Source organism: Podarcis filfolensis (assembly GCF_964270895.1).
Source record: "Podarcis filfolensis genome assembly, chromosome: 4".
NCBI lineage: Eukaryota > Metazoa > Chordata > Lepidosauria > Squamata > Lacertidae > Podarcis > Podarcis filfolensis.
Window position 1 is genome coordinate 103,099,062 of NC_139607.1, and position 26,949 is coordinate 103,126,010.

The 26,949-nt window shown below is 46.2% G+C and overlaps 1 protein-coding gene across 1 annotated transcript in view; it reads right to left on the bottom strand.

Moving 5' to 3' along the window:
- LOC310760716 (uncharacterized protein) overlaps nt 1–11,568 on the bottom strand; it is a 38,360-nt gene extending 26,792 nt beyond the window's left edge. Inside the window, exons 1-3 of the mRNA XM_083609781.1 lie at nt 11,476–11,568; nt 10,091–10,598; nt 9,816–9,897 (exon numbers count right to left, since the gene is read on the bottom strand). Of these exons, the coding sequence (XP_083465907.1) occupies nt 9,816–9,897; nt 10,091–10,507 (499 nt within the window). The 5' untranslated portion in view covers nt 10,508–10,598; nt 11,476–11,568. The remainder of the gene's footprint in view (nt 1–9,815; nt 9,898–10,090; nt 10,599–11,475) is intronic.
- Nucleotides 11,569–26,949: the final 15,381 nt, after the last annotated feature.

The following is a 26,949-nucleotide window of genomic DNA, read 5'->3' on the forward strand; positions in this document are numbered from 1 at the left end:
TTCACCCCTGTATGAATTCTTTGATGGGAAGTGAGATTGGAGCTCTGATTGAAGCTCTTTCCACATTCCACACACTGATAGGGTTTCTCCCCTGTATGAATTCTTTGATGGGAAGTGAGAGAGGAGCTCTGACTGAAGCTCTTTCCACATTCCATACACTTATAGGGTTTCTCCCCTGTATGAATTCTTTGATGTTTAGTCAGATTGTAGCTCCTACTGAAGCTCTTTCCACATTCCATACACAGATAGGGTTTCTCCCCTGTATGAATTCTCTGATGGGAAGTGAGACTGGAGCTCTGACTGAAGCTCTTTCCACATTCTATACACTGATAGGGTTTCTCCCCTGTATGAATTCTTTGATGGGAAGTGAGATTGGAGCTGCTACTGAAGCTCTTTCCACATTCAATGCACTGATAGGGTTTCTTTCCAATGAGATTTCGTTGATGGGAACTGGAATCGGAGCTCTGACTGCAGCTCTTTCCACATTCCAAATTTTTACGTGACTTCTCCACTCTGCAGATTGTGTTGTGGTCACCTTTGTTCTTGATTTCAAATTCATCACAATCTGCAATGGAGAGAAAAAGGGATTAGAGCCTCAGGAACAAATAGAGCCCCCCGTTAGGAAATAATGCCCATTAAATTTCTTGTAGAGAAGGCAGTGTTCATTACCTTTGTTATTTGTAATAAACCAATGTATTTATTATTGGATTCTAATCGTTGGTTGAATGTTGCTTTGTTTGAAGTAAGTTACTCATTTTATAAATTTTGTACTTTTTGTAAAAATTTTGTAGTTTTTTCATTGGTTTAGATGCTATTATTACTGTTTCATGTTTATACAGTAGCATCTCGGGTTATATAACCCTCAGATTATATAAACATCAGATTATGAAAGTGAGAAATCCATGCGCATGCGCAAAACAGTGATCCTCAGTTTGTGTAAACCTCGGGATCTGGTCAGACCTCCGGAACGGATCCCATTCGCAACCAGAGGTACGACTGTATATGTGTTGGAAGCTTCCCAGATTGGCTGGGGCAACCCAACCAGATGGTCAGGGTATAAATAAAAATTATTATTATTGCTATTATTATCACTGCTAGTACTACCTGAGATTCAATAAGCCTGGCTCTTCTCTGGGGCAGATGTTGTTTGGCCCAGTCATGGCATCCCCTCCATCTCCAATGTCAGTCGTCTCTTTGGTCAACCCAAGACTGACAGCAGCAAAAACAAAAACAGAAAACCTGACAGAATCTACTTATCTTTCCTAACAATTCTGAAGCTGACATTTAAGATGCCTGGGCAGTTCAGATCAGCCCAACTGTGGTAGAAGGAGGCAGAACTGGAGGAAGATTGAGCTTGTAGGGCAGCAGCTGAAGAAGGAACAAAAAGGGTTTTCTTGTGCGTGTTTCTTGTGGCTGATTAGCTGCTCTCCCTGTGCAAAGGTCAGAGGCGCGCGCAGTTTGATCCATCTTTTAGATTTAGGGGAGCTAGTCTTAAACGTTTGTTGGGGGAGACCTAGGTTTTTTTGGGGGGGTTATTTGTCCTGTCTTCACGCTTTTTATGATGGCGGACCGCTGTAGTCAGCCCCAACGACACGTTCTCAAGATGGAGGGTGAGGGAACAGCTGCAGTCGCCTGTGGTTCCTGCGCAATGTTTGCCATCTTGCCAAAGGTTGCAGGCAGCTTTACCTGCAGCAATTGCATGTTGATTGCCCTCTTAAAAGACAAAGTCCAGCAACTGTAAGAACGTGTAGATACGCTCCAAAGAGTTAGAGAGCTGGAGCTCTTCTCGGAAGCAACAGAACACACCATCTCCACCAAGGAGGAGACAGGGGACTCCCCTGAGAAGGAGGCTAGTTCACCAACACAGGAGCCAGATATATGGAGAAACGTGACTCAAAGAAGTAGGAGGCCCAGGGTTCGCTCTGATCGTTTAGAAATACACAAACGCTTTGAGGTCCTCTCCCCTAGCATGGAAGACGAAGAGCAGACTCCATTTGAGGATCTCTCCCTCATTACAGTCGATCAGGTATATGAAGACGAGCAGCAAAGTCAGCCCTCAGGGAATGTGCAGGCGACCTTGGAACGGACAGCTCACAGAAGAACCCCGACCAGACCTAAGAGGAGGCATGTAGTGGTGATAGGAGATTCCCTACTGAGGGGAACAGAAGCAGTGATCTGTGGGCCTGACAAGATGTCTCGGGAAGTGTGCTGTCTCCCTGGGGCTAAGATCCAAGATGTAACTGAACGACTGCAAGGAATCATAAAACCCACTGACAAATACCCCTTCCTCTTGGTTCATGTGGGAACCAATGACACTGCAAGCAACAGCCTCCAGAAGATCAAAAGAGATTACGAGGCTCTGGGCAGGAAATTGAAGCAATTAAATGCACAAATTGTCATCTCATCTGTCCTCCCAGTTGAACGACGTGGCCCAGGGAGAGAGGGAAAAATAGTGGAAGTGAACAACTGGCTTCGCAAATGGTGTAAACAGGAACAGTTTGGATTCTTAGATCACGGAATGCAGTTTCTTGAAGATGGACTTCTGGCAAGTGTTGGGCTGCACCTCACAACGGTTGGGAGGAATGTTTTTGCAAAAAATCTCAGAAACCTCATCAGGAGGGCTTTAAACTGACTAATGTGGGGGAGGGAGACAGTGCTCCTGAAGGTAGGAGTCTATCAATTGATGAAGATGATCATCCAAATGTCATAGACCGAATGGAGCAAACAGCACGCAGACCTAGTGGTGGGAGGAAAAAATCCTTAAATAAGAGACACGGGGGAATGATTAATGGACTTCAATGTCTGTACACTAATGCGCAAAGCATGGGAAATAAACAAGGTGAGCTTGAGCTCTTGGTACAGCAAACTAAATATGACATAATAGGAATCACTGAAACCTGGTGGGATAAGTCCCATGATTGGAATGTAATAATGGAGGGATACAATCTATTTCAGAGAAACAGACCAGACAAGAAAGGAGGAGGAGTGGCGTTATATGTCAGGGATGTGTATACCTGTGAAGAGATCCAAGATTTAGAACCTCAAAGCCAAAGTGAGAGCATTTGGGTCAAAATTAAGGGAGAGAAGAATAACAGTGACCTCATTGTGGGAGTTTACTATAGATCCCCAAGCCAAACGGAGGACATAGATGATGCCTTCCTGGAACAGATGGCCAAGCATGCAAAAGGAAGGGAGATAGTAGTAATGGGGGACTTCAATTACCCGGATATTTGTTGGATGTCAAACTCAGCCAAGAGCATAAGGTCAAACAGATTCCTCACTGGCCTTGCAGACAATTTCATTGTCCAGAAAGTGGGAGAAGCAACAAGAGGAACAGCCATTTTAGATCTGGTCCTAACCAATGTTGATGACCTGGTTAGTGGGGTAGAAGTGGAAGGATCATTAGGTGCGAGTGATCATGCTCTTCTGAAGTTTACTATACAGCGGAAAGGAGCAGCCAAGCATACTAGGACTCAATTTCTCGACTTTAAGAAAGCCGACTTCATAAAACTTAGGGAAGTGCTGGGTGAGATCCCATGGGCAGTAATACTAAAAGGAAAGGGAGTTCATGATGGCTGGGAGTTTGTTAAGAGGGAGATAGTAAAAGCACAACTTCAGGCAATACCAATGAGACGGAAACATGGAAGGTGCCTAAAGAAGCCAGGGTGGCTATCTAAAGAACTTTTAACTGAGTTAAGATTAAAAAAGGATGTGTACAAAAAATGGAAAAGGGGGGAACCACCAAAGAGGAATTCAAACAAATAGCCAGCACGTGTAGACACAAAGTCAGAAAAGCAAAAGCACAGAATGAACTCAGGCTTGCTAGAGAGGTTAAAAGCAACAAAAAAGGCTTTTATGGGTATGTTCGTAGCAAAAGGAAGAACAAAGAAACAGTGGGGTCACTCAGAGGAGAAGATGGTGAAATGCAAACAGGGGACACAGAAAGGGCTGAACTCCTCAATGCCTTCTTTGCCTCAGTCTTCTCCGATAAAGAAAACAATGCCCGACCTGAAGAATTTGGAGCAAATGATTCAGCAGAGGAAACACAGCCCAGAATAACTAAGGAGATAGTAATAATAATAATAATAATAATAATTTATTATTTATACCCCGCCCATCTGGCTGGGCCTCCCCAGCCACTCTGGGCGGCTTCCATAAAAACCAAAAATACAGTAAAATATCACACGTTAAAAACTTCCCTGAACAGGGCTGCCTTAAGATGTCTTCTGAATGTCAGGTAGTTGTTTATCGCTTTGACATCTGCTGGAAGGGCGTTCCACAGGGCGGGCGCCACTACCGAGAAGGCCCTCTGCCTGGTTCCCTGTAGCTTTGCTTCTCGCAATGAGGGAACCGCCAGAAGGCCCTCAGCGCTGGACCTCAGCGTCCGGGCAGAATGATGGGGGTGGAGACGCTCCTTCAGGTATACTGGACCGAGGCCGTTTAGGGCTTTAAAGGTCAGCACCAACACTTTGAATTGTGCTCGGAAACGTACTGGGAGCCAATGTAGGTCTTTCAAGACTGGTGTTATATGGTCTCGGTGGCCGCCCCCAGTCACCAGTCTAGCTGCCACATTCTGGATTAGTTGTAGTTTCCGAGTCACCTTCAAAGGTAGCCCCACGTAGAGTGCATTGCAGTAGTCCAAGCGGGAGATAACCAGAGCATGCACCACTCTGGCGAGACAGTCCGCAGGCAGATAGGGTCTCAGCCTACGTACCAGATGGAGCTGGTAAACAGCTGCCCTGGACACAGATTTGACCTGTGCCTCCATGGACAGCTGTGAGTCCAAAATGACTCCCAGGCTGCGCACCTGTTCCTTCAGGGGCACAGTTACCCCATTCTGGACCAGGGAATCCTCCACACCTGCCCGCCTCCTGTCCCCCAAAAACAGTACTTCTGTCTTGTCAGGGTTCAACCTCAATCTGTTAGCCGCCATCCATCCTCCAACCGCCTCCAGACACTCACGCAGGACCTTCACCGCCTTCACTGGTTCTGATTTAAAAGAGAGGTAGAGCTGGGTATCATCCGCATACTGATGAACACCCAGCCCAAACCTCCTGATGATCTCTCCCAGCGGCTGCATGTAAATGTTGAAAAGCATGGGGGAAGAGGATGGAACCCTGAGGCACCCCACAAGTGAGAGCCCAGGGGTCTGAACACTCATCCCCCACCACCACTTTCTAAACACGACCCAGGAAGAAGGATCGGAACCACTGTATGACAGTGCCCCCAGCTCCCAGCCCCTCAAGACGGTCCAGAAGGAAGTTATGGTCGATGGTATCAAACGCCGCTGAGAGATCCAGCAGAACTAGGAAACAGCTCTCACCTTTGTCCCTAGCCCGCCGGAGATCACCAACCAGTGCGACCAAGGCAGTTTCAGTCCCATGATGAGGCCTGAATCCCGACTGGAAGGGATCCAAATGGTCCGCTTCTTCCAGGCGTGCCTGGAGTTGTTCAGCAACCACTCGCTCAATCACCTTGCCCAAGAATGGAAGATTTGAGACTGGGCGATAGTTGGCCATCGTGGCCGCATCTAAAGTACAAGAATACTTGGCTAGTCTAGATGTATTCAAGTCTCCAGGGCCAGATGAACTGCATCCAAGAGAACTGGCAGATGTGATTTCAGAACCACTGGCAGTCATCTTTGAGAATTCCTGGAGAACAGGCGAAGTCCCGGCAGACTGGAGGAGGGCAAATGTTGTCCCTATTTTCAAAAAGGGGAAAAGAGAGGACCCAAATAATTACCGCCCAGTCAGTCTGACATCAATACCAGGGAAGATTCTGGAGCAGATCATTAAGCAAACAGTCTGTGAGCACCTAGAAAGGAATGCTGTGATCACCAATAGTCAGCATGGATTTCTGAAAAATAAGTCATGTCAGACTAACCTGACATGTTTTTTGACAGAATTACAAGCCTGGTAGATGAAGGGAACGCAGTGGATGTAGCCTACCTTGATTTCAGCAAGGCATTTGACAAGGTGCCCCATGATATTCTTGTAAAGAAGCTGGTAAAATGCGGTCTTGACTATGCTACCACTCAGTGGATTTGTAACTGGCTGACTGACCAAACCCAAAGGGTGCTCATCAATGGTTCCTCTTCATCCTGGAGAAGAGTGACTAGTGGGGTGCCACAGGGTTCTGTCTTGGGCCCGGTCTTATTCAACATCTTTATCAACGACTTGGATGATGGACTCAAGGGCATCCTGATCAAATTTGCAGATGACACCAAACTGGGAGGGGTGGCTAACACTTCAAAATGACCTTGACAGATTAGAGAACTGGGCCAAAACAAACAAGATGAATTTTAACAGGGAGAAATGTAAAGTATTGCACTTGGGCAAAAAAAATGAGAGGCACAAATACAAGATGGGTGACACCTGGCTTGAGAGCAGTACATGTGAAAAGGATCTAGGAGTCTTGGTTGACCACAAACTTGACATGAGCCAACAGTGTGACGCGGCAGCTAAAAAAGCCAATGCAATTCTGGGCTGCATCAATAGGAGTATAGCATCTAGATCAAGGGAAGTAATAGTGCCACTGTATTCTGCTCTGGTCAGACCTCACCTGGAGTACTGTGTCCAGTTCTGGGCACCACAGTTCAAGAAGGACACTGACAAACTGGAAGGTGTCCAGAGGAGGGCAACCAAAATGGTCAAAGGCCTGGAAACGATGCCTTATGAGGAACGGCTAAGGGAGCTGGGCATGTTTAGCCTGGAGAAGAGGAGGTTAAGGGGTGATATGATAGCCATTTTCAAATATATAAAAGGATGTCACATAGAGGAGGGAGAAAGGTTGTTTTCTGCTGCTCCAGAGAAGCGGACACGGAGCAATGGATCCAAACTACAAGAAAGAAGATTCCACCTAAACATTAGGAAGAACTTCCTGACAGTAAGAGCTGTTCGACAGTGGAATTTGCTGCCAAGGAGTACGGTGGAGTCTCCTTCTTTGGAGGTCTTTAAGCAGAGGCTTGACAACCATATGTCAGGAGTGCTCTGATGGTGTTTCCTGCTTGGCAGGGGGTTGGACTCGATGGCCCTTGTGGTCTCTTCCAACTCTATGATTCTATGATTCTATTCTAAGATTGTTCACAGAAAAAACTGTAATCTACTATTTCTTGTGTGGGTGTTAGGTTCCCAGGTGTTGTAGGGGGCGCTGTGAAAATATATGAGGTTTGTCACATAGAGGTATTTTTTGAATTTCCTGGCAGATATGACGATCCCACACGGAGGCTTACCAAGAGAGGCCACGATCCCATGATTCTCCTCCATGACGTGCTTATGCAGAGCTCTTTGGTCAGGATCCAGCAACTCCCACTCCTCGTCTGTGAAACGAACAGCGACATCTTCAAAGCACACAGGACCCTAAAAGAAAAGGGGAAATGTCCTCCTCTGAGACAGCAGAAATATGATCTGCTACACAATGCTCTGTTATTTCCTTCCTGTTAATTGCTGTTGTCAGAGCTGCCCAAGGTCCCAGCTCACAAAGGACCAACGCTGCTTCGTTGTTAAGTACAAAAGTCTTTATTGAAGTTCAGTTTCACTTCCAGAGCCGCAGCGCGCAGCTCTACGTCTCAACTGTCAGACCGCTGATGATCCGTCTGAATCTCCTCCCCCTGTACACCAGTTTAAGACCCTCGCCTTGCTCCACCTTTTCCGCTGCTCTTTCCTCCTCTGGGTCCGCCTGCCCGCCGGGGTCTCGCCCTTTCTAGACTCTTCTGACGCTGATTCCCCTGAGCCTTCTCCCTCCCTCCGGCGGGCTTTAGGAGCTGGTTCCCCATCCGGGTCTCCTGCTGTCCCCCGCGCCTGCACATTTGAACTTGGCGCACGCGCCCAGCCAGCAGCTTTCCTCCTGACCGTTTCACTGCTGCTGTCACTGCTTCCCCCTTTGGGGGCGCTAGCTGCAACTGACCTCCCTTCCATTCCCCCACTCTCCGATGGAGGCGTGGTCAGCCCTGACTCACCTCCTCTCCCCGCTGGAGGAGACGCTGGCCCTGACACATGTGACTCTTCCCCCCCACTACGCTCTGGTGGGGAAACTGGTCCCGATCCCCCAATGCTGCTTTGGGGTTCCCCTCTGGCTCCTTGTTTCTGGTGCGTCCCCCCTGGGACCCCCCTTGCCCTGACCATCGGCGCCCCCTTCTGGGAATCTTCTGATTCGCTGGAGAAGCTCATGGAATCTCTCGGGCCACTGTCATACTCCCCTACGCTTCCCTCGGATTCTTCCCCTTCGCTCTCCAATTCCTCTCTCCCCAGTGCTCCTGCTCCTGATTCCCTGACAGCTGTGTTATTTCAATAGGATTGCTTTGCTGCACATTTTTATTATGGGTACCCATTTTAACGCTTTAATTGAATTCTACGTTATTCTGCCTACATTCCAGTTGCCCCGATGGAAGGATCCACTTTCTCCTCTCCTTGTGAGTTGTTCTGGGGAGGTTCCCCCCGAGTGCCCTAGAGCCAAATTCAAGGGGTTCATGGGGGCATGGAGAGGGGGAGGAGTGGGGGGCAGGCCCCATTTTGCAGCGGATGGGGCTGGCTAGGGGAATCCTGGAAATTATTTGTCATCGTCTGTCCGCTGCTTAGAAGCCTATTTTAGCATTCAATGTTCAATTTAGAAATATAATAATCCTAGTTTGGATGGCCATCTGTCTTGGAGGATCTAGCTGAGACTCCTGCAATGCAGGGGGTGGGACTTGATGACCCTTTTTGTCCCTTTCAACTCTAGGATTCCATGAAAACTGCAACTACAGATGAATCCTACTGTCAACATTCAGAAGGCAGGTATGACAGAGTTATCTGGGCAGGAAATCCCACACTTCACAGCTGGAGTTTACTCTTTATCAGCAAAAACACGGTGTTCACATTCTTGGCTGAGTTTCGGGCTTCATGAAAAAAGCAGCTCATTCCCTGAGCCTCTTCGGCCACAAAAGCAGTTGCTGAGAGTGAAGTCCCCTGGCTCCCCACAGCTTTCCAAGTCCCCTCCTCTCTGGGGTTTCTGGCAAGCGATTGAACGGTGTGCCAGTGTGCAGCCTGCCTTTGCTCCTCCATGTTAGACCTCTCTTGGCTCTGAGAGACAAGAAGGGAGGGTGGATTCTGGCAGAAGGAGAGGGAGCCCCCGTGGCTCCTCCTTCTCCTGACTCACCTCTGCCTCTCAACCTTCCTCTCCCACTCGCCTCCTTCTTCTTCTGCCTCTGATTCTGCACTGCATTCTGCCTCAGAGTCTCCCAGCTCACTAAGCGCTGTTTCCCCTTCAGCTTCTGACACCTCCTCTTCCCAAGCTTCTCCCTCTGACCGCCAATCCTTCCTCAACCTTCACTCCTTGGGCTCAGAGCCGCCTTCGTTTCCTGGTTCCCTGGCTGCTTCCTCCCACCATTCCTCTGTGCCCAACCAGTCCATGACATTGCTCCATCCCTCGGCCTCTGACCCCACAAGGCAGCTTCCCCTGACCTGATCTGGTTCCACAGCCACTGCTTCCCTTCTGCCCCCATGAAAAGGCGGATCAGGAGGTCTTGCCGGCATCCTTCTGCCACCTGCAAAAGAAAAAAAGGTAATCAGGATGCTAGGAGTGCCTGCTTCTCTCACAGAGGAAACAGGACATCTCTAACTACAGATGGGCTTTGAGAAAGCCTTACCTGCTGAGTGCAGTTGAAGGTTTGTGCCCATTTCATGTTAGGTGTGCAGAAATACATCTCCCCTCCTCTGAACCCTTGTTCCCAACCCCCACCCCTCAAAAAAAAAACACCCAAGATTAAAAGAACCCTCGGATGAGTTGGAAAACCAACAGAACAAGACCAAATGGAGAAAAGCCACCTTCCTCCTTACCCAGTGGCCTCTCTCTGGTGTCCAACGGAGGCCTCTCTGCCTCACAGGAATCCAGGTCCATTTCTGCAAAATGATCCCTTTTCTGAAAGAACAATACGAATTCAAAACAGTAAATGAAAGGTGAGAAATGTTAGAAAGAGAATGACAAAGACAGAAGCTTTAAGGGTGTTAGATCTCATTCCCAGAAAATAGATGGGCCATCAGCAGACCTTTTCTGGATGTTTTCCATCCTGTTTGGAGCCCCTTGGGAGTATCCAGAGGAAAGTCTCTCTCACCTGCTTTCTCTCTGCCTGCTCTCTCTCCTCTGCCTGACTCAGGAGGAAACCTTCGGCCAGCGACACCGCCTGGGAACTGGTCTCCGCTCCACATTCCCTCACCCAGCTCTCCATCTCCGATGGAAGGACAGCCAGGAACTGCTCCAAGATCACCAGGTCCAGCATCTCAGCTTTCGTGTGCCTTTCTGGCTTCAGCCACTGATGGCAAAGGTGGTAGAGTCGGCTGCAAACCTCTCGGGGCCCTTTGGCCTCCTGGAAGCAGAACTGCCTCGACTGCTGGCTCTGCACCTGTGAGCAGAGGATGTCCTCCTCACCCAGGATCTTCTGCACAGAGTTTTCCCAGAATCCCCCACTGCTCCCAGTTTGGATGGCATGGCCTCTTCCTGCTTCAGGGCCAGCTGTGTCTCGCTCATCCATCTGTGCTCTCAGGAAGCCTCTGAGAGATCGGAAGGAACCCTTTGGTCTTCTGCCAAGTTCTGTCTGTCTGAATTAAAAGCTCTAGCAAATTCTACAAAGCAAATACATTGTTCTGTTACAAAAGCTGTACAATATCAGGAGAAGAAAAAGGTTCCCTGAGCAAGCATGGGTGAGTCTTGCTGGGAACCAGGGTAGGACTGCACCACAGCCCAGACTCTGAGCTATCTTTCAAAAAAGGAGGAGAAGGAGGAGGAAATGTAGGTCTCTAGAAGGGAGATTTTGGGAATGTGGAGGCAAGCGAAGAGATTAATGCGAGGCGAATCAGCCTGGTTGCTCCTTCCTTCCAGTCAATGCCTGAAGTCAGAACTGATTGACAAGGGAGTCATTGGTTCCTAGTGAAAAATGACTAGGAGTGTTGAGTCCGAATCTCCTTTCTTGTAGCTTGAAGACATTGGTTGGAATCCTGCGCCCAGGTGACATGGCTCTCCTATCTCCTCTCTGTCCCCTCTTCTCCAACTCAACATACCCAGCTCCTCATAAAGCTTGGCTTGATCTGCTTGGCTGGCCTCCTCTGCCAATAAGGAGAAAGGAAGAAGGGAAACAGACAAAGAGGTTTGGGAGCAACCATTCATACACGTTTCCTCTCTTGTGCAATGACGCTGACCCGTGTCACTCACGACAGAAGTCGTACTGATAGCCTTATTTAAAGAAGCTAGATTTCTATCTGCTAGATTTCCCAGGGGGCTCTGAATAATTTTTTTTCTGGAAGGGGGGGCAGTAACCTCCTCCCCTCCCCCCCCACAAAAGATCTAAAGGAAGGAGAGAGTTCCTGCGACCTCGCCCCTCCCTGGCAGGACCCCCTGCTCCCGGGGTCTGCCCCCCCCATGAGCCACCCTCCCCTGCTGCATCCCTGGGACCCCCACCTTCTCCCCACTGCACCCTCGGGGGGGGGGGAGGAAGAGACTCACCAGATCCCCTTGGAAGAGAACAATGCAGCCTTTGCAGCAGAGGAAAGCAACCCCGCCCCCGCTTGCAGGAAGGGGAGGGAGGGGCTTTTCCTCTGGAGGACCTGCCCCCCTTTACTACCTGTCCTCTCTAGGAATGCAGCTCGGTTCCCTTTAACCCTTGCAGAGCCGAGTCCACCGAGTCCTCTCTGCCTTTTCTCTCCTGCATTGCACAATCCCAGAGATGCTCATTTTGAGGGGACGCTCTTGGTTGGTCTGTGATCCGCTCCCTCCCTTGGCCAGAAACTGGAGGAAGAGGTTGCAGGGAAAAGGGGTTTGCAGGAAGGAAGGAAGCTCATCCTAGAATGGGAGGGAGCCCTAAGGGTCATCTATTCCAGCCCCCTGCAAGGCAGGAATCTCAGCCAAAGCATCCACCCTCTGCTTAAAAACCTCCAAGGAAGGAGAGTCCGCCATCTCCCAAGGGATTCTGCTGCTCTTCCCGTCAGAAGAAACTGCTTTCTGGTCCTCTGGGTCCCTTATTCTGGGTGCTCCCCTCTAGGGCAGGAGAAAACAAGCTGGCTCCCTCTTCCATGGGTCAGCCCTCCAGATATTGAGAGGTGGCTCCCAGGTCTCCGTCCAGCCAGGTCTCAGCTGAGGGAGGAACAGGAAGACACGCTGTTCCTGCCTCTCCTGGGACTATACATTGCTGAACTGCAAAATGCAGGAAAGGGCACATTTTGAAAGCTTTGGGCACGTTATGTTAATGGAGAAATTTGAGGGCTCCCTTGGACAAAAAACAAGGACACCAGCCGGGAATACCAGAGCAAAACAGCAGCCAGTAGGCTTGGTCTTGATTGAAGACTGTGGCGGCAGGACTCCCACCTGCCACAAGGTGGAACAAGATGGATGCCCAGAACAACAGAGCGCCCAAACTTTTATCAGCTGCTAATCCCCATGTTACCCCCCCCCCAACTACATCAGTCATACATCATGAAAGGGGAAGTCTGGTGGCCGCAATCTGAGCATCCTGGACTCTGCCCCATGGTTCTCCTTGCCTTCCACCAAACACCCATTGAGTGTAACAAAAGAGATATTTACATTTCCCTGTTTCCCAGCTAAGTCAATCACACCCTTTTCTCTCCATCTGGGTTTGTTATTTCTGGAATGGCTACCTGTCTGGCACTCAGGTATCAGGATGCCAGGGATTATCCCTCAGGCAGAGGGGCTGCTGAGCTCACATTATATGAATTTCTGAAGTTTTCCCAGTGAGCCAGTACATAGATACATTTATCAGTGAATTCTTACATTTGGTATTGTGCAGCAGAGGCGCTTTGAGCAGATAGGAAGAAACTGTGATGAAGTGTTTTGTGGGGACAAATTACAAAAGTCACAAAAGTGATTTTGCCTGCAGGTGAATCCTGGAATTAGCCAATCATGTGGGGCCCATTGTGTAAATAACATATATAAAGCAGACATTCCGGGGGAACTTCCATTCCTCCTCACAACTATGCGCTGAATAAAGAGCATGAAATCCACACTCAACTCACCATATATTTCAATCGGAGAGCCTTCAAGGTGCCACACAGGACTGATAAGAAGCCCCCCCCCCAAAAAAAAACCAACCCTGTGATCATCTTCTAGCTTGGTTTCTTTCCCCTTCCCGTTCCCTGATTCTCACAGAGAGAAGAAGGGTAGACAAGTGACAACAGGAGCCACCTCCTGGCCAAGCCATTCCCATGGGAGAGAGTTGCTGGAGGCAGGGGTGGGACTTGTTGGCCCTGAATATCTGGATTGGCTAAGCAGATGAAATGTTTTGTGGGGACAAGTCACAAAAGTCACAAAAGTGATGGTGATGATTTTGGTAGTCGGCTGCATGTGCATGATATCTGCTGCAGGGGCAACCCCCCCCCCCAATTATACATAAATTCCTGCAACAGTTTGCCTTCCAATGTCTGGCTATACCTCTGGGCTCATCCTCCAAACTTTGCTGGGGGGCTGTGTTCCCGCTCCCAAAGTAGGGACACACTCTTAGCACCTGAAAGCTGTACCACCTCATTGCTGCTGCCGGGGGTGAGAGTGTTGGGATACTGCCAGGGAGGCAAAGGCCATCATGCCCCCACGTCGATTCCGGATGATCCATCGATCTCCCATAGATACAGTATCAGTCAATTAGCGACACAAGCCTCAGAAATAGCTTGCCACATTCCAGGGCTTGTGCACGCTCTATCAGCAGAGTTCGTACAATGAAAGGTGCACTCAGGAGAGCATTATTTACAACTTTATTCAGCGTTGATCAGAACAAAGAAAAAACATGACTGCCTGCTTGTGTGTCCAGACGCAGAGAGGGAAACAAAAGCTCTAAACAAAAGAGAAACTTCCTGTGAACAGGAAATACGCAGGCTGTGACACAACAACCTGCTCCCTTTTATGGTGGAACGGAAATATCCTAACATCCTCCCCCTTTCCGTGTAACCTGTAGTACCTGTGGTTCAACCCAATTGCAACCTTTGTACGTAAACCTTAAGTTGTTCTCTGTTAACAACCTTAGACAACAGATCAGCAGGAATTTCATTTCCTGCCATGTAGGACACCTGAATGAGTCCTTTCTGAATACACTCTCTTGCACGATGTAGCTTAATCTGCAAGTACTTGGTTCTTTGCTTGCAACTCTCTGAGTTCAGCAAAGCCAAACAGGATCTATTGTCTTGATACACTTGTATAGGACATTTCACAGAAACTCTGATTTCCTTAAACAGTTGCATCAACCATTCACAATCCATGAGTGAAAATGACAGAGCATTGAGTTCTGCTTCACAGGAATTTAGGCTCACTGTCGTCTGCTTTTTGCACAACCAGTCAAACAGACAGTGGTTGTACATGTAGCATACTCCAGAAGTGCTTGTACCATCCGTGGTGTCACTTCCAAAACTTGCATCTGCAAAGATTTCAAGACCTCCAGTCTTCTGACTGGTGAACCTCAGCCTGTAGTGCAAAGTCCCTAAGCAGGTTAGTGCTTACAGCTATGTCAGGTCTTGAACATCTAGCAATGAAATTCAACTTGCCTAGAATGCATCTGTACAGCGTAGTGTCAGAAAACGCTTCAGCAGTACTATCTACCTGGTAACCTGTCACCATTGGTGTGTCTGCTGGGTTTGCATCAACCAAGTTCAACCTCGGTCTCCTCTCCACCTGCAGAGAAAGAGAGTTGGATACCTCACCAAGATCCTTCATGTCAAAGTGCTCCTTCAATTGAGCGAGGGTGCTTCAGTACAAAGCCTGATTCTTCCAAAACATCAGAAGATCATCAACAAAACATAAACAATACAGTTTGTTTTGCCCCTCCTCCTTGACAAACACACATGAATCAGCTTTGCCCTGGTGAAAACCTAGAGAAAGCAATGTCTCAGTGAGTTTTGTGTTCCAACACCTGGCACTCTGCTTGAGACCATATAAGAATTTCCGAAGTTTACAGACCATTCCCTTCTGTATTTGCATTCCATCAGGTGGAAGCATGTACAGCTCCTCCCCCAAAAATCCCGTACAAAAAGCTGTATTAATGTCATGATGGGAAACATGCAGTTTCTCCTCTGCAGCAATCTTGAGCATCAGCTGAATGCTCTCATACTTGACGGTGGGTGAGTAGGTCTTGTGGTAATCCTGTCCTGGTACCTGCGAAAAACCTCTGGCAACCAATCTGGCTTTGTGTGTGACAACCTTGCCATTCTGGTCTGTCTTGGCCTTGAAGACCCATTTGCTGCCAACCAGTCTCATTCCTGGGACTACCGGTACCAGCTCCCAAGTTTGGTTCCTATTCAAGGAATCAACTTCAGCCTTCATGGCATTAAGCCAAGGCTCAGCATCTTTAGAGGTTAACTCCTGAACCTCTTTGAACTTGAAGGTTCCCATACCTTCTCTGAGCTACTAAGAACAGCAGTTGCTGTCTTAGCAAACACATCAGCAAATCTCTTTGGAGGTTTGCCTTTGGTGGCCCATTCAGATCTGCGTACTATACGCAAGTCTTCTTCACTCATCTCCTCCTTCTTAGGAGAAAAGTGACCAATGGTGAACAGTGGTTCTTCCAGTTCATTGTCAGGTGCATCAGATGGTCTGACTGAGGGCTTTGCGCTCTTGTAGTCTGCTGAGTCATCACTGTCGCTGACACCAGCAGCAGCGCCGCCCACTGAGCTGGAATCCGAACTCTGATCCTCCTCCTCCTCCTCCTCCTCCTCCTCCTCCTCCTCCTCCTCCTCCTCAGCTTCCTCTTTTACCTCAACATTATCTGCTTTTTTTTACATCACCTTGATCTTCCTCTGGGTAACTCTGGAAAATTCCCACATTTTCCCCCCACTTAGGATTGTACTCAACACTCTTTGTGAACTTAATGGACTTAGAATCAGTCGTCCAGGACTTCTGGGTCAGCGCCAGCGACGAATGGCGGAGTTTCTCTAAGCAGAGGAACTGGCTCCGTGGAAATTGGGTCACCCGCCGCAGCGAAGGTGGGGACCCGCTAGAAATCCCAGGTGGAGGAAGCCTGGGAACGTGGGGTTTCGGCAGGGCACCAGGAGCGCCTCCCTTACTCGCGGGGAATCCCATTTAGGGGCTCCGGAGCGGAGTGGGGTGAGTGGCGCGGTGCTGCAAACTGACTGCTACTTTCACGGAGTGAAGCCGCACAGCCATTGCCAGAGAGCGCTGACTTTTTCCTGTGGACATTCGGATTTAAAGTAATTACCTGTGAGTAAAGTGAAGAAATTGGATCTTTAAAAGCTGAATTCGGCTACGAATCGGGGAGGTGTAAAACAGGAAGTCCGCCTTCCTCTTTTTGTAAATAGTCGGAAGCAAAGAGGCTTAAACTAAAGCCTGAAAGACTGTGTTTGATCTTCAAATTTCCAGTATAAAAATAGCGAGCCCCCCCTTGGAAGCAGGGGAAAAGGGGTAGGATTTTTGGATGTTATTTGCCTGCAGGAAAAGAGGGAAAAGTTAACTTTTCACCACTCGGAACCTGGGAACGGCAGCCATTAAAATTGCTGCATTTCGGAGCTCCGCATTGAATGTGAATAGACCATTTGGCTGTCAGTGAGTGAAACATTGTTTCAACTAATTTCTCCTGGTTTAAAAGTTTTAAAAGTTTCAACTTTCTTTTTCTGAGCTAAAGTTAAGGTGATACTAATTATATCGGCGCAACTTGTTATTGCAACAAAAAAAAAGTGTAAAAGGATACTTTGGACTAATACAAGATAAATAATAACTATTTCCCTCTAGAGGAGGACTTTGAAATTGCTACAAGGAGTGGAATTTTCCAGCCTTAAAGATAAAACTCTGGGACTGTATCTGACCTTGCGGGCTTTGAGTGTTATGGCAGATGGGAAAGAAAAAATAGATCCTTCTTTACAAGAAAAGACAACAAGGTCTGGGAAGTCTTTTCGGAGAGCTTCTACATCTGGCCCTCCTGTTCCCTCTGCAGCTGCATCAATGCATACTAAACCAAAAGGAGGAATGCTTTCGGAAGAAGATTGGGCACTTGTTTTGAGTAAAATGAATAATTCCTTGGAACAAATGAATAAAAAATTGGACCAAAACTCACAAAAATTGGACCAAAATACACAAAGCATAAAAAGCTTGGAACAAAAGGTTAATTCTAATACAGAAGCTATAGAGACATTAGTTAAGGAGTCCAATGCAACTAGACAGACTGCAGAGGAAGTTAAGGAAAAGATTGTTACTGTTGAAGCGAAGATAGCACAACTGGAAACAGAGGTCCCAGATGTGCGGAAACAAGTACAAGACCAGAAGTTGATGCTTTCTATGTTTGAGCTCAAGGAGAAACAGACAAATTTGAGAATTCGGGGAATACCTGAACTAGAAAAAGACTCTTTGATAGACTATCTTACAGAGGAATTTGCAGCCTTCTGGAACCGGGATCTGCAAAAAGAGGAGTTTAAAATTGTGAGAGCCTTCAGGCTTGGAAGAGGAGGGAAGAAGGAGAAGAACAGAATAAGAGACTGTTTGATTACACTCCGATCTAAAGAAGAGAGGGATAAAATCTTGAGTTGGCATTACGAGGAGGCCTTGGCAATACACCAGTTTAGAATGGAGATATTTAAAGACATCCCTAAATATCTTTTGGACTTGAGATTTAACTTCAGAGATCTGGTGGATCTGTTGAGAAGGAATAAAATTAACTTCAGGTGGGAATTTCCTCAAGGCCTATCCTTTAGTTTTAAAGGAAGAAAAATAAAGATAAGATCAGTAGAAGATAAAACAAAGTTCCTGTATAACTACAAAGAAGACCTACAGAAGGGAATTGGAAAAGAGTCAATAATATCGGAAAGAGGATCACCAGACAGAGGATTGGAGCAAAGAGTTCGGGAGAAACATCACCAAGTAAGGGTACCCTGGACATTTCAGCATTGTCTTTTGGACTGGACTCCCCTGTCAACGAACCAGTGTTACCACCAACAGAAGAGGAGCAAGCTCTGGGGGCAGTTGGGGGAGCACCAAAGTAGCCACAGGATGGCGCTGCAGGCCTTGAGCTGGAATGTGAATGGACTGAACAGCTTGGAAAAAAGGAGGAGAGTGTTTCATTTGTTGAAAAAAGAGCAATTGGACTTGATTTGTTTACAATAAACACATGTGACAAGGTTACACAGGAAGTTACTGAGTAACAAAAAATTAGGCCAAGAATTTATTTCATCGGATAAAGTTAAAAAAAGAAGAGTAGTCCTCTATGCAAAGGAGAGTCTATCACCTAAATTTATCTTTAAAGATTTGTAGCAATTGAAATCCAAACACAAGGAGATAAATTTTTGATAATAGGCATTTATGCACCAAATGAAGGGAAATCGGAATTCTTTAAAAAGTTACATGAAATCTTGATGGACTATTTGGACTACAATATGATTCTGATGGGAGATATGAATGGTGTTGTATCCACAAATATGGACAAGGCGCAAAGACAAATAATTACTAAGGATGGAAGACTACCAAAAACATTTTTTGAGATGACTGAAAACATGGACTTAATCAACACTTGGAGAATGAAGAACCCTCTGGGTAGAGAGGGAACGTTCTACTCTGAGGCTAAAATGACATGGACAAGAATTGACTAAATGTGGGTAACTAGAGGACTGGCCCCAAAGATTAGCAAAGTTGAAATCTGCCCTAAGACCTGCTCTGATCATAATGCTGTGAAGATGGAATTAAAACTGATGCCAACTGGTTCCTTTAGATGGAGGATGAATGACTCTTTGTTTAGGAATGATGAATTTACCAAAAAGGCCCAGAAAACCCTGAGAGACTACTTCGAGATAAACATTAACACTACTGTTGAAAAAAGAGTAATTTGGGACGCAAGTAAAGCCGTCATGAGAGGATTTTTGATACAACAGAATGCAATTAAGAAGAGAATGCAAAATGAGAAAAAAGACAAAATTTTGGAAAAAATAAAGGAAGGAGAGGAGAAACTGAGGGCGAAACCAAAGTCTCAGGAGATTTTGAAAGAAATAAAGCTATATCAAGTACAATACATGAAAATGATGAATCAGGAAATAGAATGGAAGATTAAACAGATGAGACAAAAGACATTTGAATCGGCAAATAAGTGCGGGAAATTGTTGGCTTGGCAACTGAAAAAAAGACAAAAACTAAATACCATCACGAATCTGGAAGTGGAAGGAAAGAATATACAGAATCCAGTGGAAATCAGAAAGTGTTTTCAGAGGTATTTTAAACAACTATATACACAAGAAAAGCAGAATGAAATGGACATTGATAAATTCTTGAAAATAAATGGACTACAAAAAATTTTCCAAGAAAATAAATCAATGCTGGATTATAAAATAATGGAGCAGGAAGTAGAAGGGGCCATTCAGAATTTGCAATTAGGTAAATCTCCAGGACCGGATGGACTGACTTCTAGATATTACAGAACTTTGAAAGAATGGTTAATACAACCTTTAAAGGAAGTCTGTAATGAAATATTGGAAGGGAAAAGGGCACCAGAGTCGTGGAAGCAAGCGTACATCACACTTATACCGAAATCAGAGACTGAAAAGACACAGCTTAAGAACTACCATCCCATATCACTGCTTAATGTGGATTATAAAATTTTTGCAGTTATTTTGGCTAGAAGATTGAAAAAGGTGTTAGCAGAAGAAATTCATAAAGACCAAGCGGGCTTTCTCCCAGGCAGACATTTGTCTGACAATACGAGGAATATAATTAATATTTTAGAAAAGTTACAAGTGAAGATTAATACTAAAGCAGTTCTGATTTTTGTGGACGCGGAGAAAGCCTTTGACAATATTTCTTGGAGTTTTATGAAAAAGAATTTATTGGGGATGGGGGTTGGTCAAGGTTTTGGAAACGGTATAGGTGCAATTTACTCAGAACAAAAGGCTAAATTAATTGTGAACAACGTAGTGACAGAAGAATTTAAGATTGAGAAAGGAACACGACAAGGTTGCCCAATCTCTCCATTGCTTTTTATATCGGTCCTGGAGGTTTTGTTAAATATGATTAGAAGGGACCAATTGGTAAAAGGTATCCAAGTGGGAGCGAACAGTATAAATTAAAAGCATTTGCTGATGATTTGGTATTGACTTTACAGGAGCTAGAATCAAGCACTAAAAGAGGATTAGAACTGATCCAAGAATTTGGTCAGGTAGCAGGTTTCAAGTTGAACAAGATGAAAACTAAAGTTTTAGAGAAAAATCTAAATGAGATTGAGAGAGACAAGTTCCAGAAGGAGACAAGATTGATATTGGTTAAGAAAGTGAAATATTTAGGGGTAAATATGACTGCTAAGAATGTGAATTTATTTAAGGATAAGTATGAAAAATGTTGGACGGAAGTGAAAAAGGATTTAGAAATATGGTCAAATTTGAAGCTATCGTTGCTAGGTCGAATTGCTGGTGTTAAAATGAATGTATTGCCAAGAATATTATTTTTGTTTCAAACATTGCAAATTTTGGATAAAATGGGCTGTTTCAAGAAGTGGCAGAGAGATATCTCTAGATTTGTCTGGCAGGGCAAGAAGCCTCGTATAAAATTTAAAATATTAACAGATGCCAAAGAAAGAGGTGGATTTGCCCTGCCAGACCTTAAACTTTATTATGAATCAGCCGCATTTTGCTGGCTGAGAGAATGGATGCTTCTTGAAAACAGGGACGTGTTGGATTTGGAAGGTTTTAACAACATTTTTGGGTGGCATGCATATTTGTGGTATGATAAGGTTAAAGCACATAAAGCGTTCAAAAACCATATTGTTAGAAAAGCACTGTTTAATGTTTGGGTAAGATATAAGGAAGAATTGATGCTTTTGAATTATGGTGCTGGAGGAGACTCTTGAGAGTCCCATGGACTGCAAGAAGATCAAACCTATCCATTCTGAAGGAAATCAGCCCTGAGTGCTCACTGGAAGGACAGATCGTGAAGCTGAGGCTCCAATACTTTGGCCACCTCATGAGAAGAGAAGACTCCCTGGAAAAGACCCTGATGCTGGGAAAGATGGAGGGCACAAGGAGAAGGGGACGACAGAGGACGAGATGGTTGGATAGTGTCTTCGAAGCTACAAACATGAGTCTGACCAAACTGCGGGAGGCAGTGGAAGACAGAAGTGCCTGGCGTGCTCTGGTCCATGGGGTCACGAAGAGTCAGACACGACTAAACGACTAAACAACAACAACAAGAAGATATAAGGATTTGCTAGAAAGTAAAACCCCAAGATGGTTGTCACCAATGGAAGCTAAGGCTCAGAAAAAACTCAATATGGAGGCCAAATGGCCGAAGTATTGTGAAATTTTGGAACAAGAGGGAGACAGATTAAAATTGTAGAGTTTTGAAAAACTAAAAAATAAAGTGCGTGACTGGCTCCATTATTATCAAATAATGGAGGTATATAATGTGGATAAAAAAATAGGTTTCCAAGTGGAAAAATCAAAATTGGAAACAGAATTATTAGATTCTAAAGTTAAGAATTTGTCAAGAATGTATAACTTGCTGTTGAAATGGAATACTCAAGATGAAACTGTGAAATCTGCTATGATTAAATGGGCACAAGATATTGGATATAACATTATGATGGCTGACTGGGAACAGTTATGGACCACAGGTATGAAGTTTACGGCATGTAATGCCTTAAAAGAGAATTTAATGAAAATGATCTATAGGTGGTACATAACACCAGTCAAGCTCGCAAAAATCTATCATCTGCCTGATAATAAATGTTGGAAATGTAAGGAGACTGAAGGTACTTTCTTTCACCTTAGGTGGACATGCCCAAAGATTAAGGCATTCTGGGAAATGATCTATAATGAAATGAAAAAGGTATTTAAGTATACCTTCTTGAAGAAAGCAGAGGCCTTTCTCTTGGGCATCATCGGCCAATTGGTGCCAAAGAAGGATAGAACTTTCTTTATGTATGCTACGACAGCAGCAAGAATACTCATTGCAAAGCACTGGAAGATCTACCTACCCGGGAAGAATGGCAGATGAAGCTGATAGACTACATGGAGTTGGCGGAAATGACTGGCAGAATCCGAGACCAGGGAGAAGAGTTGGTGGAAGTAGATTGGAAAAAATTTAAAGTATATTTACAGAAATATTGTAAAATTAATGAATGTTAGAAGGATGCTGGAAAGAAGCTATATGGCTTTAGTAGAAATGTTATCAAGAATTAGGTAAGAATAGATTGATTATGGGTAAAGGTGTAAAATTTAAGGCTAAATTGCGTTAAGATAAATTATGGAACTAAATTTGAGAAAGAGGGAAAGGACTTGCTGAAACAACTAATTGAACTAGAATACAAAAAGGGAGGTGTGAGGAAGTCAAGGAAATAAGCAAATGAAAGATAAGGACATGAAAATACTGGTTCTTTTTTCTTTTCTCTTTTTTAAATGTTTTTGCCTTTTAAATGTTTTTGTTTTTTCTTTCTTAATGTTTTGATGTACTGTTCTTGTTTTTTTACTATATTTCCCCCCTTTTATCTATTTTTAAAGTTTTGTAACCTTTTATTGTATGCTTTTCTTTTTTCTGTATTTGTTAAACTCTAATAAATATCTTTTTTAAAAAAATAGAATCAGTCATCCATACCCTGTATGAACCTTTTTCGTACCCCATGAACAAACCATGTGCCCCACGCTTCCCAAGCTTGTTGCTCTGTGGGGTGTGTACCCACATGTCAGAACCAAAGATTCTCATGCGCTTGACGTAAGGTTTCTTACCAAACATCTTCTCATAGGGAGTACAACCAATAGGTGATGACAGTCTCCTGTTATAGGAATAAACAAACATGGACAAAGACTCCCCCCAAAACTTCTCAGGGAGATTGGCATCATGCAACAAGGTTTTTAGGCCTTGAAGCAAAGTCTGGGTTGCTCGCTCCGCAAGTCCATTCATCCATGGTGATCTAGGCGTTGAGAGGTCATGCTGGATTCCCTTCTCAGTCAGGAAAGCTTCAAACTGCTGAGAAGTAAACTCCCCGCTTCGATCAGTAAACAAACAGCCGATATGTTTACTGTGAGCATTCTCCAACCAAGCACAGAATGCCTTGAACCTAGAAAACGCTTCCGATTTCTGCTGGAGCATAAACACATTGTCAGAGGCTCAGGAGCAGAAGCGCAGGGCAGAGAGCAAATAGAGAGCGGAGGAGAGGAATCAGAAGGGAGCGTAGGGGAGTATGACAGTGGCCCGAGAGATTCCATGAGCTTCTCCAGCGAATCAGAAGATTCCCAGAAGGGGGCGCCTTTGGTAAGGGCAAGTGGGGTCCCAGGGGGGACGCTCCAGAAACAAGGGACCAGCGGGGACTCCCAAGGGAGCAGCGGAGGATCAGGACCAGTTCCCCCACCAGAGCACAGTGGGGGGGGAAGAGTCACATGAGTCAGGACCAGCCTCTCCTCCAGCGGGGAGAGAAGATGAGTCAGGGGTAACCACGCCCCCATCGGGAAGTGGGGGAACGGAGGGAAGGCCAGGTCCAGCTAGCCTCCCCGAAAGAGGGAGCAGTGACACAAGTGTAACTGTCAGAAGGAAAGTGGGAGGCTGCGCGCGCGCGCCAAGTTCAAATGTGGAGGAGCGCGGGACAGCAGAAAACCCGGATTGGGAGCCAGGTCCAAAGGCCTGAAGGAGGGAGGGAGAAGAGTCAGGGGACTCAGCGTCAGAGGAGTCTAGGAGGGCTGAGACGCCGACTAGCAGGCGGACCCAGAGAAGGAAGGAACAGAGGAAGAGGTGGAGTAAGGCTAGAATCTTAAACTGGTGTCAGGGGGGAGGAGATTCAGATGGAGCTTCGACGGTCTAAGGTATAGACGTAGCGTTGCGCGCTGCGCGTCTGGAAGTGAAACTGAACTTCAATAAAGACTTTTATACTAGAGAAAGAAGCAGCGTTGGTCTTGTGTGAGCTGGGACCTTGGGCAGCGCTGACACACATGAATGTACCTGGAAAAAGAATCAATTAAAACCATGAAGTACCTTGCTCCACCCAAAGAGGGCGCAAATGGACCAACCAGGTCTGCATGGACTAGCTGGTAGGGTTTGGAAGCTTGCCTGCTAGACTCCTTGCCTTTTGGAGCAACCTTCACCTTGTTCTCTGCACAAGATACACATTTCATGTGATACTTACAGGGCTTGATGTTCAAACCCTGAACCAACCCAGGCATCTTGGCCAGTGCCTGCCAAGACATGTGACCAAATCTTCTGTGCGCCTCGTGAATGCATCCTGCATGAAGAACTTTGTTAGTTTGTGCAACACAACAAGAATCAACATTAGACACAGCAACAGCATTGTCATCATAAGTTATACAGAATAAGCCATCCATAAACTTTGCATGCAAAATGTCCTCTTTGCCTTTCCTGATGACACAGACGCTCTTCTTGAAGGAAATCTCAAAGCCACGCCCAGTCAGCTGTGGGACACTGAGCAAATTGTCTGCAGAATCTGGAACATAAAGTACATCTCTGATGGTAGTGTGCAGACTTGCCAGTCTCACATTCCCGACTCCTGCAATTCGCAACGTCTTTCCATCAGCCTGGTGGATCTCTCCATCTTGAGGCGTTAAGGAGTTAAATAGATGTTTATCTTTTGCCAAATGCTGTGTGACTCCCAAATCTACAACAAATCTGGCTTCGGCCTTTGGAGCAGCTTTTCCAGCAAGCAAAACCTTGTCTTCCACCGGCTTGGGCTGCTGCTTGCCCCCCTTCTAATAATAATAATAATAATAATAATAATAATAATATCTTTATTGTCATTGCCCCCTCTCAGGGGCAACGAAATTACTCGACTGCTCCATAAAAACACTAATTAAAACAATACAGTATAGTACAGCAAGGAAGATTAGATGACTTTCAAAGTCCAGGCTTCCCATTCAGGGCTGAGATTGCTCTGGAGAAGAAGCTGTTCTTAAGACGGCTCGTTCTTGTCTTCATCGTCCTGTATCTCCGTCCCGACGGCAGGAGCTCGAAGAGACAGTGACCAGGATGCGATGGATCTTTTACTATGTCCAGTGCCTTCCTATGGCACCTTGTGGCATAAATCTGCTCTAAGGTGGAGAGTGGGCAGCCAACAATGCTCTCTGCTGCCTTAACAACTCTGCACAACCCCATCCTGTCCTGGGTAGTACAGCTTCCGTACCACACACATAAGCCATAAGTGAGCACGCTCTCAATGGCACAGTGATAGAAGGCAAGCAGCAGTTTCTGCGGAAGATGGTTTTTCCTTAGAATTCTCAAAAAGTACAGTCTCTGCTGCGCCTTCTTCACAAGCCCCCTTGTGTTGACACTCCAGGACAGATCCTCTTGTAATTCAATGCCCAAAAATCTGAACGTTGTTACCCTCTCCACACAGACCCCATCAATCAAAAGTGGCTGGATATTGCTCTTCTGTCTCCTGAAGTCCACCACAAGCTCCTTTGTCTTCCTTGTATTTATGAGCAAGTTGTTAGCTCTGCACCACTCTGTCAGCCGCTCCACCTCATCTCTATAGTGCGTTTCACCCTCCCTTTCAGGGATGAGCCCAATCACGGTTGTGTCATCTGCAAATTTGACAACCCTATTACTAGGGTGAGCAGCGACACAATCGTACGTGTAGAGAATATAAAGGAGCGGACTGAGTACGCATCCCTGTGGTGTTCCTGTGTTAGTCTTAAGCATTTTAGAGGTATAAGGGCCCAACCGAACCCTCTGGGAGCGGTCTGACAAAAAGTCCAATATCCACCCACAAAGTGATAACGGAAGCCCCAGATCTTCCAGTTTAGACATCAGACGCTGTGGTAGAATGGTATTAAATGCCGAGCTGAAATCTAAAAAAAGCAGTCTGGCATAACCCCCCCGCTGCTCCAAATGTGCAAGGACGGCATGGAGGGCAATCGCCACAGCGTCCTCTGTCGATCTTTTCGTTTTATAAGCAAACTGGAATGTGTCCAGTCCCTCTGGTAGGCAGGCAATGACATGATTTCGTACCAGCTTTTCAAAGCACTTCATGATTATAGGTGTGAGTGCTACTGGACGAAAGTCATTCAGTTCTTCCGGGTTAGGTTTTTTTGCTATTGGAACGATAATAGAGGACTTTAGGCAGGATGGAACAATAGCCTGGGCTAGGGATCGATTTTAAAATCTCCTGGCCATCAAACTTGCCTTCGGCTTTTGGAGAAGCTGTGCCAGCAAACAAAGCCTTGTTTTTCCCTGGCTTGGGCTTTCCACCCCCCTCTGCTTCTGGCCATCTGCTGGCTTCTTCCTTTGTTTATTTCCAGTCTTTGGACAAAACTTCTGAGTGTGACCTTGGGTCCCACAGTTCCAGCACTTCACAGCTGCCAACGCTTTGGCTCCCCCTGGAGGCTGGAATGCTGTCCCACCTTGCTCCCCCTGAAGCGCACAAGCCGACTCAGCTGCATTCCTCCTATCATATTCATTTTGCAGGGTCGCCAAGACCTTTGTTGCAGTGAGGTCCTGTGCAGGTAGAGTTGCCAGCTGACTTGCCACGGCATGGTAGCTTTCATCCAGGGAGTCCAGGATGAGAATTGCAAACAGTGACTCAGGCATATTGAAACCTCTCTGAGTCAATTCCTGTCTGAGATGCTGCAAATGTAAAACGTGGGCTCTAAGGTCTTCCCCTGGCTCCAAACGCTTCCTGTGCAGCTTTCTGAAGTAAAGCAACACAGACCCAGCCTCTTGTCGGAGATGACAGGCTTTAAGCCCATCCCACATCTCACGGGCACTGGCCTTACCAGCCAGGGTGATTAACTCTTCAGGAGCTACTGAGAGCAAAATGATCCCCATGGCTCTTGAATCCTCTGCCTTCCATTCATCTGTCACAGGGGCTAGGGGGTCCTCAGAAATAGTATTCCACACACCAAGCCGTCTCATCTGGCCCTCACAGTACCTTGCCCAGGTCTGATAGTTGTGGCCATTTAGCTTTGGTGGACACGGAGCAGCTTCTGAGGATTGTAAAAGATCCATCTCAGCTATTCACTTGAGCCTTAAGCCTTTTTCACTTCAGAGGCTCCCTATCTTGGC